At 35.2% G+C, this 12,816-nt stretch overlaps 1 protein-coding gene across 6 annotated transcripts in view; it reads left to right on the top strand.

Moving 5' to 3' along the window:
• Cfap20dc (CFAP20 domain containing) overlaps positions 1-12,816 on the top strand; it is a 200,262-nt gene that overhangs the window by 110,338 nt on the left and 77,108 nt on the right. For 3 of the 6 annotated variants that reach the window (XM_070018827.1, XM_070018828.1, XM_070018825.1), the window contains 5 exons: positions 4,202-4,338; positions 4,958-5,102; positions 6,873-6,989; positions 8,364-8,507; positions 11,325-11,758. In XM_070018827.1, coding sequence (XP_069874928.1) covers positions 4,202-4,338; positions 4,958-5,102; positions 6,873-6,989; positions 8,364-8,507; positions 11,325-11,758 — 977 coding nt within the window. The remainder of the gene's footprint in view (positions 1-4,201; positions 4,339-4,957; positions 5,103-6,872; positions 6,990-8,363; positions 8,508-11,324; positions 11,759-12,816) is intronic. The other 3 variants (XM_070018826.1, XM_070018830.1, XM_070018829.1) reach the window with 3 other exon arrangements.

Raw genomic sequence — 12,816 nt, 5'->3', positions numbered from 1 at the left:
TTTTACAATCTAACTACAAAGGCATGTACCCCTCAGTAAAATAGCAAAATAATTAATGGTAACATCTCCGACCTACACCAAGTTCATTTTCCACGAATACAAGAAAATGAAATGCCTACAGCATGACTTTAATCTAATCTTGATGTTTAACCTTTTCTATGCATATTGATATTAACTCTGAAAAGAGCTCCTTTTAGAATTCCAAAGGCAAGCATTTCTGCTTGTAGTTATCTTTTATTACAGTTTTTCTCATTATAGAAACTGTCCCTTTCACTTTTTATTTTAGGAACCAAAGATCTAAATTACTTTTCCTTGTAGGTTTTAATTAGGACCCTATTGTAATAAACTTTAATACATAGTTTACTATATTTTATGGAGATAATTATAACAATTAATATGATTATAAACAGAATTATTCAAATGAACCAGGCTTTAGAAATTGATATGTTAACTGTAATAACAAGCTTAAAGAAGGCTGTTAATTAAAGAGATCCTAAATAGTAGAGTATTTGTATACTTTGTTTTGTGGGGAGAAAAACCATACCAAAAAGTACTTTAAAATAAGCTTAAAACTTAAATACACTGATGTGGATCATTTAAGGAAATTTTTAATAGATTCTCTTATAAAAGATAGAACAATGTTTAGTTTTCAGTGATTTAGGAGATAAAATCAGGTTTAGGGTTTTTTTTTTCTTTTTTTGTGGGGTGTGTGTGTGTGTGCGCGTGTGTGTTCTGGGTCTTGAGCTCAGGGCCTTGGCATTCTGCCTGAGCTTTTGTTACACAAGGCTATCACTCTACCACTCAAGTCACAGAGCCACTTCTGGATTTTTTGGTGGTAATTGGAGATAAAAGTCTCACTGACTTTCCTGAAGCCCGGCTAGCTTCAAACCATGATCCTCAGATCTCAGCTTCCTGAGTAGCTAGGATTACAGTCTTGAGCCATGGGTGCCCAGCTACAATCCTCTTTTTAATCTTGCATCATACTACCCATAATTTGGGTGAAGTTTTAGCCTTTGGGTACCATACACTAAGCTGTGCTCAGCAGATAAACAAATACATTAACAAATAAATGGAAGGAACTTGCATTTAGATAAAGCACATGGAGGGGGAAACACATCCAAGAAATCATCCTTGCAAAATACTTGAACACAGGTAGCTAAATGATAGCCAGTACTAGAGACTGTGCTAGTCCTCAGTTCCTCTGTACGACCACATCATGACACATATAGCCCTCTAGCACCCCTAGTAATCATTCCTTTCTGGGAAAGTCCACACTAGATTATTACTTTAAGAAGAGTTTAAATTTTGTTCTTTACATTCTTTGGGGTGGGGGGGGGGTGGTTGGACAGGTCTTAGTTCAAGACTCCAACTCAGTAACTGATGCTTTCACTCATTGTTGGTAGTGCTCTACCAACTGAGCTATGCTTTCAACCCCACGTAATTTTTTTTCTAAATAATAAAAAAGCAAATGGTGCCTATAATAGAATTTGCTAAAAAGCCTAAAATGTCTTTATATTATCAATACTCAGAAACTAACATTGTTTTGTTTATTCAAATGGATTTTTTATAAATGGCCCAGGGAAAAAATTCAGAAACACACATAGCGAAGTCTATTTGGTAAACACTAGGAAATTGCAAATGTGTCCTGAACAGGCATCAAATTGTGGTGCTGTAACAATACTGCCCTGAGACTCACAACTCAGGTAAGCATTGACCTTTTCTTCTGAATTCTCAAATGCTGGAGTCCTCTAATCCTCTCCAGTCTTCCTCCTTGACTTACACTGAAAACCCCCAGGTGGGTTTTTCTTAAAACGCAATTCTAATCATAGTTGGAAATACTAGAATAATTCACTCCAACTTGCCTTCTGACTCATTTAATCACTCATTCATTTTGTTCAGCACAATTCTATTATGTTCCCAATCTCTGTCAAGTCTTGGGGTTAGATATTGGTTAGTTCAGGGTGAAACAGGCCATTAGAAGTACACATTAATAGGATGCCACAGAGATATGCAAAACTGTAGTTCTCAAAAGTTCTGTGATATGAGGGAAATTTTATGGAAGTATCTATTCTGGGCGAACATACCTGAATGAGGAAGATCCAGAAAGAGTTGTCCAGTAAGTGAAGTGAGATCAGTTAAAAATATCAAAAGGGAAAGGCCAAGCCTTCTCATCCTGGAAAACAGCATGTACAGTCAGTGATAAGAAGGACCTTCTGTTGAGCAAACAGAAAAGGAGCAGTATGAGATAGGAGGCTATGTCAGAACAGATTTTTATAGGCAGTATGAAAGGCTTTCTTCTTAATCCTCTGAGCAGCAGAGAAGCCATTGAATAGCTTTAAGTGAAGAAAGAAATGATACAACCACACTTGTGTTTGTACAAGACCTCTCAGGCTGCACATTTTGGAGAACGAATGGGATAGAGCATCAGAGCTTACATGGTAAATCCTTGACAGGTTTTATGGTCATCTGTGAGAAAGGTAATGGTCACTTGGATAGTGGCCTTGGTGGAAGAAAAAGAGAAGTGAGGATGGAACAGGTATGGAGAGGGTGGAAGTGTCCAACTTGACACTTAAGTTCTGACTGCTCATAGTGGATGGACTAAGGTGCTATTCATTAGGCCTGCTTGTTAGTTTGAAGTATTTGAGATAACAGAGAAGAGCTGACAAAGAAGTATTTGGATATAAGCAGTGAAGCCCAGAAAAGAAGGGGATTATAGATATACATTAGGGAATCACCTGATGGCTGAGTTTAACTTACATTAACCAAAATATCTATTCAAACTTATGCTTGAACACCTTCAAAATGACAGCAAACAAACCACCAGTATCTATTACAGCTCTACAATAGAGGCTAATGAGTTCAACTAGCTAGCTAATTGAATTGTTTCATGGTAGTAAGTCAGAATGGATGTGGCCAGTACCTCATATATGTATAGAAACTAATGGCAAAGTGGACTTCCTCGGGCATCTTAATATTCAAACTGTAAATATTATGATGCAAGTGAATATTAAAATGCAAAATGTTGGACACACAGGTTTCTGGTTAGTAACTAGTATAAAAGCCATCACCTTGGTCTACCCTATTAGAGGCATTAGCACACTCTGCCTTTTTGGTGGTTAATTGTGAGAGAAAGTCCCTCTTCTCTAGTTCAATCCAGAGTTCCTTCCATATGATCAGATGCCCAACTTCTTACATCCAATGTCTTCCCTGGAAACCTGAAGGCACATACTACAAAAGACTCTGCATCTTGTCAAGTGTTGAGCAAAGAGAGCATGGGATTATCTAGAAGATCTTAGGAACAAGGAAGTGGCTTCTAATATGCCATTAGCCTGACCTGAGCTCTGCAGCCCAGATTCATGTGGAGGCAGCTCAGAAATGTGATATAGCTGTGTGCTTAAAAGGTGTGGTGCTCATACCTGCACTATCCTGAATGTGCTTTTACCCTAAAACCTTCAGGGAGTCCCCCATTTAACAGCAAATTTAGGATGACCTCCTCTCTTTTTCTTCCCTAAGCAAAACTAGCTGCCCTTTCCCTTCTCTATTCTCTGCTCTTTATTCTGTCTAGTGCTCTTTTATCTCTCATTCTTAACATTTTAATTATTCAAGGTCCATTTTTTATTCTGCAGCTGCTCTGTAAACTGTTTTATTACCTCCTTCACACCTTTGAAGCAAACAATGTCTTACCCATTCTGTGCTACTTACAACCTCTAGTAACTGCCTGAGAAATATCCAATTAAAGATTTATTTAGTTAAGTTGAAGAATTGTCTTTAAATTATTTCCATAAAGAGAAAATAAGATGTACTTTTAGTAGCTTCTCTATTTTCCTTTCAGTTTTGAAGGAAAATATTTGTAGTAGTAGTTCTCAGAGGGTTTTTTTTTTATTTTTGGAAACTTTTGTGGTGCCCTCCTCAACCTTGTTAAAAATACCTTAATCTTGAAGGGTAAACAAAGGAGGAGGCTGCAATGCTTGGTAAGAAATGTATGCATTATCTTGCCCATGTAATTGTAACCCCTCTGTACAGTATGTTCACAAATAAAATAAAATTAAAAAATACCTTAATCTGATGGAAATAATTGTATTTTTAATAAGTGCTGAAGATGGCGATTCAGATCATATACTACCTAGACTACTTTCAGAAGTGTTGTAACATGCTGTTTGTCATTATACCCATTAATGAACTAAGACTTTCCTTTAAACAGACCAGTTCATCAACAGAGCAACAGGTAGCATGCGGAACAGTAAAAACCAAGATGTCTGTCACATAGCTTTTGGATCTAAAGTTCTTGGGCCACCTCCACTGTCTGGCAGAAGGAATCACATGAGACTATCCAGTGAGGTAAGATGGAAGTTTGAAGACTTTATTGAAGAATGAGCTGTAAGGTCAGGGATGAGGCATAAGTTCTAGGGAAAGGAGATGGGAATAAATTTGGAACAGAAAGTTTCTATTTCAAAAGACATCAAAACCTTTCTTTATGGCATGTAAATAATAGTAACATTTTCACCTATTTTAATTATATATTATATGCATTATATATTATATATTCATGAAACTTACATGCAAATATATAAGCACATTTTTCTGTGCTTTCTGTGTTTTTCTTTTCCTTCTAAAAAATGAATTAGAGATGTATCAGACACTATACCATGAATGGATACTTAGATATCATACTTTTTTCATGTCCCTTGAGAATTTCTGACAGATAAAATGATTCTTAATTCAACTCCTACCTGGGATGGTGTGTAGCAACTAATACTTGTTTGTCTTCTATTTTAGGATATTTTTTCTCCTTGCATTTCTAATTTCCTACAATAATTTCTCTATCACTTTTATAACCTTATTTCTTCTAGATTTTTCCTCACTATTTATTTGTTCATTTTTCTCCATAAAAATTCTATAGGAAATAAATGTAACTAATGTATTTTCAGATGTCATATTTATTTCTTTTCCCTTCTAGACAATAAGATCTGTTGGGTCCAAAAGTAGCCAATCATGCCAGCAACCCACAGTAGAGAAGTGTGTTGTGACCAGTGGAGAAATGTCTGAGGAGCAAGGAGATAAAGAAAATATTCACCAAATAAAGCAGAGTATACCAATTCATGGTAAGAAAGAATCTTGCAGAGAGTTAGTGAAAATAGTGAACAATGTTCTTGTTAAGATAAAAAAAAAAGTTATATTCAGGTATAGATATCTTAAATCCGGGAATTACCATTTAATAATGGTGGATATCAAAATACATCTAGAATTTTTATATATACATTATCTTCTGGAATCATTCTATTTGCTAGGTGATTTCAGTTTACTATATCATTGTATGTTTCTATCTTGTGATAATGATGCAGAAGTAAAATAACTTATCATCACTATATTTGGAGAAAGTTCATGTGTATTTTAACTTTGCTTTGTTAAATTTCATTTTCAGTTGGTAAAGTGCTCTTTATTTTCTCTTTAAGCCCTGTAGATAAAAAGAAAGACTTTTGTCTCATTTTATACATTGAAAGTTCCAGTCTAATGAAGAGGCAATATGATTCATAGTTTGTAATCATTAAGAAGGCTTAAGACTGCAATCCAAAACTTAATTCTCTGTCAGTCATTCTACCTTTCCTGCTCTAACTTAGCAACTGTTGAAAATGGGGACATTTGAATTTTTATGATTTGATTTAGAAATTAATAATCATTTTTAAAGGCAATATCCCCCCACGGAATGTAAAACTTTTACAAGCAAATGAATGCCTAGTTATCTAGTCCCAGCTCTATCACTATCTATGCAGACTTGCTCACATCTCTTCCACACTCAAAGTTGTTTCTTTTTAATTTTTTGTTTTGTTTTGTTTTGTTTTGTTTTTGGTTGTGGGGCCTGAACTCTGGGCTGGGCACTGTCCCTGAGCTCTTCAGCTCAAGGAGCACTCTACCACGTGAGCCACAGGACCACTTCTGGCTTTTTCTGTTTATGTGGTGCTGAGGAATTGAACCCAGGGCCTCATGAATGCAAGGCAAGCACTCTACCACTGAGCTACCTCCCAGCCCAACACACTCAAAGTTTTGTTTTCTCACTTTTAAAATGTGTATAGCATTTCTCTGGTACTGGTTGCCTGGTGATGATCTGAATTTTTGGCTGGTTTTTTTTTTAAAGATACCAAGAAGGCATTGCCCATTTGAGAGGCAGTCTGCCTTCCACACAAGATACTTACCGCTGAATCTAAACTTTTGGGGAACCTACAGTGACTGCAGCAGAGAAATAGCTCAGAATAAAGGGAACAGGTACAAAGATGGGGAACTTTTAGTTGATTCACAGGGCTCAGGAAAAGCATCTTTTAGGTTGTCTCTTAGACTAATAATTGCCCCAAGGAGTCATTGTGAAGATTCAGTGAGAAAAACAGTGAAGTATATTATATTGCTCTAAGAAATGAAGGAATGAATATTAAATGCTGCTATGATTACTTAAGATTAAGTTATACTTAAGAACCCTTCTCTAGAGTTCTTTGGGAAACTATTCTCTAAGGTCTAATTGAAAGCATATTCAGCTGCACTTTCTTTTTTAAAGGAAAAATTGTCACTTTCATTTTTTATAATTTTTAACATATCAGGTTGTATAATTAACATTGAGTTTCTTAGCTCCCTATAAACATTCTATTGCACAAATAAAACCCATCAGTAATTTTAAAAGCCTAAAACAAAATCCTTATAACTGGAATTAAAATAAACACCTCTTTTCTGGGAAGGATTAAGTTATGGTTTTGATATTGACTCATATTTTGTCAGAATGATAGATGAGTATTCTCATTGCAGTGATAATTATATTTACTGAATTATTTCAAGTGACATAGTCATTTCTGTACTGGCTTTTGTTCTTTGATATAAAAATGAACCAGCCAGGCTACCTATTATGCATCCACATCCCCCTCAAGAACCATCAACTGATAAGCCTAATAACCGAAGAAGATTCTGGTTAAAAAGCTCCAGCAGACAACGGACAGAGACACCCTGTGGTATGGCAATATTTCAATACTATCTTAGATCTGTATATTATTTGGGGCAATGGAATCTCTCTGCAGGCTGTAAATTTCAAAGGATTATGAACCAATTCATTTAAAATATAAATGTCTGTTCTTTGGGGATTATGGAAATCAAATTTTCTGCAAAAGAATTGCTCTAGAGCCCTAACTGAGATTTTCTGATTAAATTGGTAGTACCACAGAAATAAAGGACTCCCTGCTTTACTTTCAAAAGCTGAATAAAGCTTTTTTAGAGAAAAAAAAAAGGCTCAAATATGATATAGGATGTTCTTGTCTGCAGATTGCTAAAATTGAACTTTATTATACTTTTTCAGATTTTATTTATGTCTTTTCTTTTTAAATGAAGTTCCCTCTTATTGCCAGTTAAGATTTTCAGTCTCTCCCTTTGGATTATTTTCCATAGGATAACAATATGGATTAAAATTTCGGCAACAAGTTAAGCATTAATATAGGTGGCTATTCTTTTAAATAGTGAATTTGAGGCATGTTTGTGTAGATTTGTATGTATGTGCATTAATCAATCCTGAAGCCAGCCCAAAGGGTATCTTATGTACATCTGTTAGCATGATTTCTTAAAAATGTGGGATTCTTGGGTTAGCTGAAATTCAGCCTTCTAAATTTTATACTAGTTTTATAAAAGAGCAGACAGAAAATCTAATATTCAAATAATGTCTGCATTCATTTTTTTAAGGAACTAAAGGAAAGAGCTTGGTTAAAACTCACACTTTGAACTTGGAGAAAGCAAGGGAAGGTTCAAAAAGAACTGTACTCATTACCTGATTCATGAAACTGTCACCGTTCCATATATTGCCTCTACAATAACAATTTTTTGTTGTTGGTGGTCGTGGGGCCTGAACTCTGGGCCTGGGCACTGTTCCTCAGCTCTTCAGCTCAAGACTAGTGCTCTACCACTGGAGCCACAGTGCCACTTCTGGCTTTTTCTGTTTGTGTGGTGCTGAGGAATCAAACCCAAGGCCTCATGCATATGAGGCGAGCACTCTACCACTAAGCCACCTTCCCAGTCCCTTCAATAAAAATTTTTTTAAAACTCATATTTTGTAAGAAGTCTAATTTTCAATTACTCCATCATGTGTGGAACCCAAGAAAGAATAAGACCCTTTAATATTGTATGAGGTTTGGAATTCCTTTTTATTACATATTGTAGAAGTTAAATCTAAAATGTCCCTGGGCAGATACCAAAGAATTTTAAGGTGAACTTCTTAAAACTTCAAACTGAAAAAAATTAATGAATTATGTATTACTCTCATTTGTATTCAAATAAGCAAAATGAAAAGTTTACCAAATTTCTTTCATTCTTCAAAAATTACTTTTTATAAATATCAAAAGAAGTAACTTATTCCAATGAAGATGGTTCTTCGGGAAATAACAAGAATGAAGATGAAGGAGCAACTACCCTCACCACTGTGACCCAAGAAAAAGCAGAGAAAAAAGAACTCAATACTCCAGGACCTCAGTCTGCTGATCTCTCAGGTTGGCATCCTAACTGTAATGCATTTACACCAAATAGTTCAAATCCAGTCAGTATGAAAAGTCGTGATGCAGCCATTGGTTGAAATGGATCATCTTTTGTTAATCTATTTTTTTTAAAAACTTAATTTTATGAGAGACTTTAATGAATGAAAATATTTTTCTTTTCAAGTTATTAGGCCTAAGTTGTGCCATTCACCATGAAAGTTTAAAACTTTGAAGTCTTCCCATGATACTGTCACAATCCCCAAAGACTATCTATTGTTGCAATTTTCCATCTTTTTAGAAATTGAGATGGTGGAAGCCAAGAACACTGAGCCCATCAACATATCTTGCCTAGCAGGTGTGTGCTGCTTTTACAAAGGCAAATTGTTTCTGAGCAAGGGAAAAAAGGAAAATAAATGAAAATTGTTTGTAGTTTGTCAGTCTTATTTATGCAATGTTGAAACCTTCATTAAAATGTTAGATGCAATTAGTGTCTCTAGCATAAATCTAACTGTGTAGAGAAACTAATTAGATGTTTAGGTGATCATTCTTGCATTTATCTTGTTTGCTGCAATATTGTGATTACACAGTAATTTACATATTTTCCTAAGAAAACACACCAAATTATTCATTACAATTGATATGGAAATACTTGAAGTAAAAGTACAAATTCCAAAAAAGCTGTGGTAGTAGTGAGATAATTAGTTACTTTGTTGAAAAAAAATCTCCTTTTATTTTGACTTTTTGACAGTTAATAAAACATTTGGCAAAAGGTCATAAATATTGTTTACTTGCCTAATAAGCATTCCCAACAACTTTTCCTCCAATTACCTTCACATATCCATGCTTATAACACAACACATTGGATTTTTTAACTTTTGCATTTCTGTGCTGTTTACAAAGTGCCTACTACGTGCCTAACAACATACAAAAGGATTTTCTGTCTAAAATAGAAGTGTTCAGTGAACTTGCTCATTTTACTTGCCCATAGCTACACTGACTCAGGAACTTCTTCATAGTCCCTCAGAGAAGATGATTAGAAGATATAGATTCAACCTGCCACTGGTCAAATACCAACAGACTCTTTCTTTGAAAATAGGGGAGTTATACCTTTATCAATTTCCTCTAACTAGTGTATATTTATCACCCAGTGTACAAGCTAGTCAAGGTTAATAATGATGTCCTTAGGTTAACAAACAACTCCAAAGCCAGGCATGGTGGTACCCACCAGTAATCCTATCACTAAGGAAGCAGAAACAGGAGGACCTGAAGTTCAAGTGACTATACTGCAGGTTAAAGGCCATTCTGAACCACACAATAAGATCTTGTCTCAACACAAAACAGATGAATTGTGAGATGTTTTGTATTCGTGCCATCAATATTACTTTTATTAGCTCGGTGGTGATGATTTATGCCAATTATTTTAGCTACTCACAATTTGATCACAGCAGGATCACCATTTGAAGCCAGCCTGGGCAAGAAAGTCCATGAGACTCTTATCTACAGTTAACCACCAAAAACCCCAAAGTGAAAGTGGACCTATGGCTGAAGTGGTAGAGTATCAGCTTTGAGAGAAAAAAAAAAGCCATGGGACAGTACCCAAGCCCCGGCACTGGCATCGCCCCCCAAAAAATTACTTTCATTAAACTTTTGTGATTTTTTTTTTATTTTTCATTTTGCTTTTTGCTTTTGTAGTATAGGGTTTGGAGTTGGGAAGTCTTAGGTGTCTCTTAGTATCTTTTATTGTGATCATAACTACAATGAATCAAGTGTAAATGATCATGTTCATAGTATGGTTCTAGAAAAGTTGCTTACAAGAATTTTTTGTGTATGTGCCAGTATCAGTGTTTGAACTCAGGGACTCTTGCTCTTGCTCAGCTTTTCACTCACAGCTGATGCTCTACCACTTGAGCCACATTGTTAATCCAGCATTTGGCTGGTTAATTGAAGATAGAGCTTCAGACTTCTTTTCCTTGAGAATCTCAGATCTCAGCCTCCTGGGATTATAGACATGAGCCACTAGTATCTAGCAGGATTTTTACCATTGAAATAATGCATTGAAAAAGTACATTTCAAGAAAAATAGAACAAATTGAGAAAATGCTTAATTTTCCCACTGTCATTTTAAAGAAAAAAATAAGCATGCTTTTTAATGATATTATAAACACTATGCTGCAAAACCATTTGGATCGTGATGTTATCATCTATCTTAATATCATATAAAAGATTAAAGTTCTTAATGTTCAATCAAATATCTCAGTAGGCAACATTTTAAAAAATATATGGAAAAAGATTTTCTATGTCAAAACATTCTCCCACAAACTAAACATAAAAAGCACATTTTATCAAGCAGAAGCCACCACTCAGATTAACCATGCTAATATTACTGATATGTCTGTGCAGTTTAGTCTGTGAATTGCCTTATTTCATTCAGGAGAATGAAAAGAAATAGACTGTCAACTGTCATCTTCCTCTGGCTTTTCTCTTCCATCATTTGTAATCCAAACAATGACCAGATACTTTGTTTAAAGAAGCTGGTTAAATTCTGGACCCTGTCCTCCTGCAGTAAGAAGATGCTAGTAATTCAAAATTTTAAACTCTGGATATTTCACCCCTCTGCAATGTCAAATTAATGAGTTTGTACAATAAAGAACTTGCTGCAAGACAGGTGATAATTAATCCAGACTGAGAAATTTCCTGGCTAGTGTTTCAACTCAAATGGAGAGGATGTGAAAATGAGTTGCCTGTAGCTGTGGGCACTGAACTGTGGGTTAAGTGTTTAGCAAACTACAAGATGGTGGATAAATTGTCTTCCTTGGCTTCTGTCTTATTTCAGAAATCTGTTTCAACAAGAAATTTGAACCTAACTATCTGCCTAAAATGACAATTCTATGGAACACTACTCTAATTTTTTGTCATCTTCTCCAAATGTCAGATGAGTGGGTATTTCCTGAAAATGATGATCACACTCCCCATTTAGAATCCAGCAGTAAGTCTCAGCTTCTGGATGACGACTCCTGCATCACTCCACACTTGTGGACAAAAGCCATCAAGAACAGTGAACCAGACCAACAGGCAGATGAAACCCAGATGGTTCGAAAGGACATTTTCACATTTTCATCTAGACCTCGATCAGCACCTCATGGGAAGACGCAGAATATGTCCCCAGAGGAATGTTCCTTTATTTTGGATCTAAAAGAGGATAACAGTATGGTGAGGACAGACATCCAATTGGAGGATGATTTCTATGGCGATGACAGCAGCGAAGAGGTACCCTGCTTAAATCACAATTGTTTCATTAGCTCCAGTAAGCACTAAAACTAGTTGAAATGTAAGGGGAGAAATCAAGTGCTATTTATAAAAATGCAGCAGATTGCTGTCAGTCAACAGTTGCATCGGGTTGTTATGGCAATTCTATTGCTGCCTTTTTATTATCAACATCAATTTCATTTTTAATTATGGGAACCAGCTTTAAGGTTGTTTTTTTAAATTTTAATCTTTGTCTCCCAGAATGAAAAATAATCTACAAGTTAGTTATATGTAAGCAGGACCAGTAAAGCACTAGGACACGTTGTTCTAGATCTCTGGGGAAACTGTGTTGCAGTTGCTAAGCATTCTGATTTGACAGTTTTCTGGCTTCCTCATTTCCCTGCCATCTTTCACCTTAGACCTATTAGGATTCATTATTTTCCATATGGTCCTAGAATTTCAAGAGTTGTACCAATTAAAGTTTAGATAATGAATCATGAATTAGTACTGGGACTTGCCTTAGACAAGGTGTTCTGTTTGGAATTACTTAGACTATAAATGTGTTATAAATTAGTAAATTCTTAAAAAGTTTTCTTAAAAGACTTGTTGAAAATCAAACTGAATATAGTTTGAAAATATTTTGTCAAAAACCTAATACATCTGCCAACCTTATCCCCAAGTGAAATGAATTTATGTATGAAATTTCTTCAATCTTATTTTAAATAAGATTATTTTAATAATCTTACTCTTAATAACACTGAAAATATATTTAAAAGCAAAATATAAAGTCATTAATAAAAATATATAAATCATTTTATATAGAATTTATAGAAATAATGAGAAAAAGCCATGTTTATGTATGCTTACACAGCTTTTGAAATAACTCTTAGGAATCCCCTTTGGATGGTATGATGTAGACTAAATGCATAGCTCCTACCCTCAAAGCCAGTTGAGCACATGGTGGGATTATTCAGGCAGAAATTATGGGATTTGCAACTTTTAATGAATTTCTTCAGCATAGTACGTGGAGTATTATTTTTCACCATATTCTTGCTTGTGAGAATGCTGAAACTAGTAGT

Source organism: Dipodomys merriami, unplaced genomic scaffold, assembly GCF_024711535.1.
Source record: "Dipodomys merriami isolate MVZ:Mamm:240054 unplaced genomic scaffold, mDipMer1.0.p SCAF_13, whole genome shotgun sequence".
NCBI classification, from domain to species: domain Eukaryota; kingdom Metazoa; phylum Chordata; class Mammalia; order Rodentia; family Heteromyidae; genus Dipodomys; species Dipodomys merriami.
The sequence above is the reverse complement of the archived record's forward strand: the minus strand, read 5'-3'. Positions and strand labels throughout refer to the sequence as shown.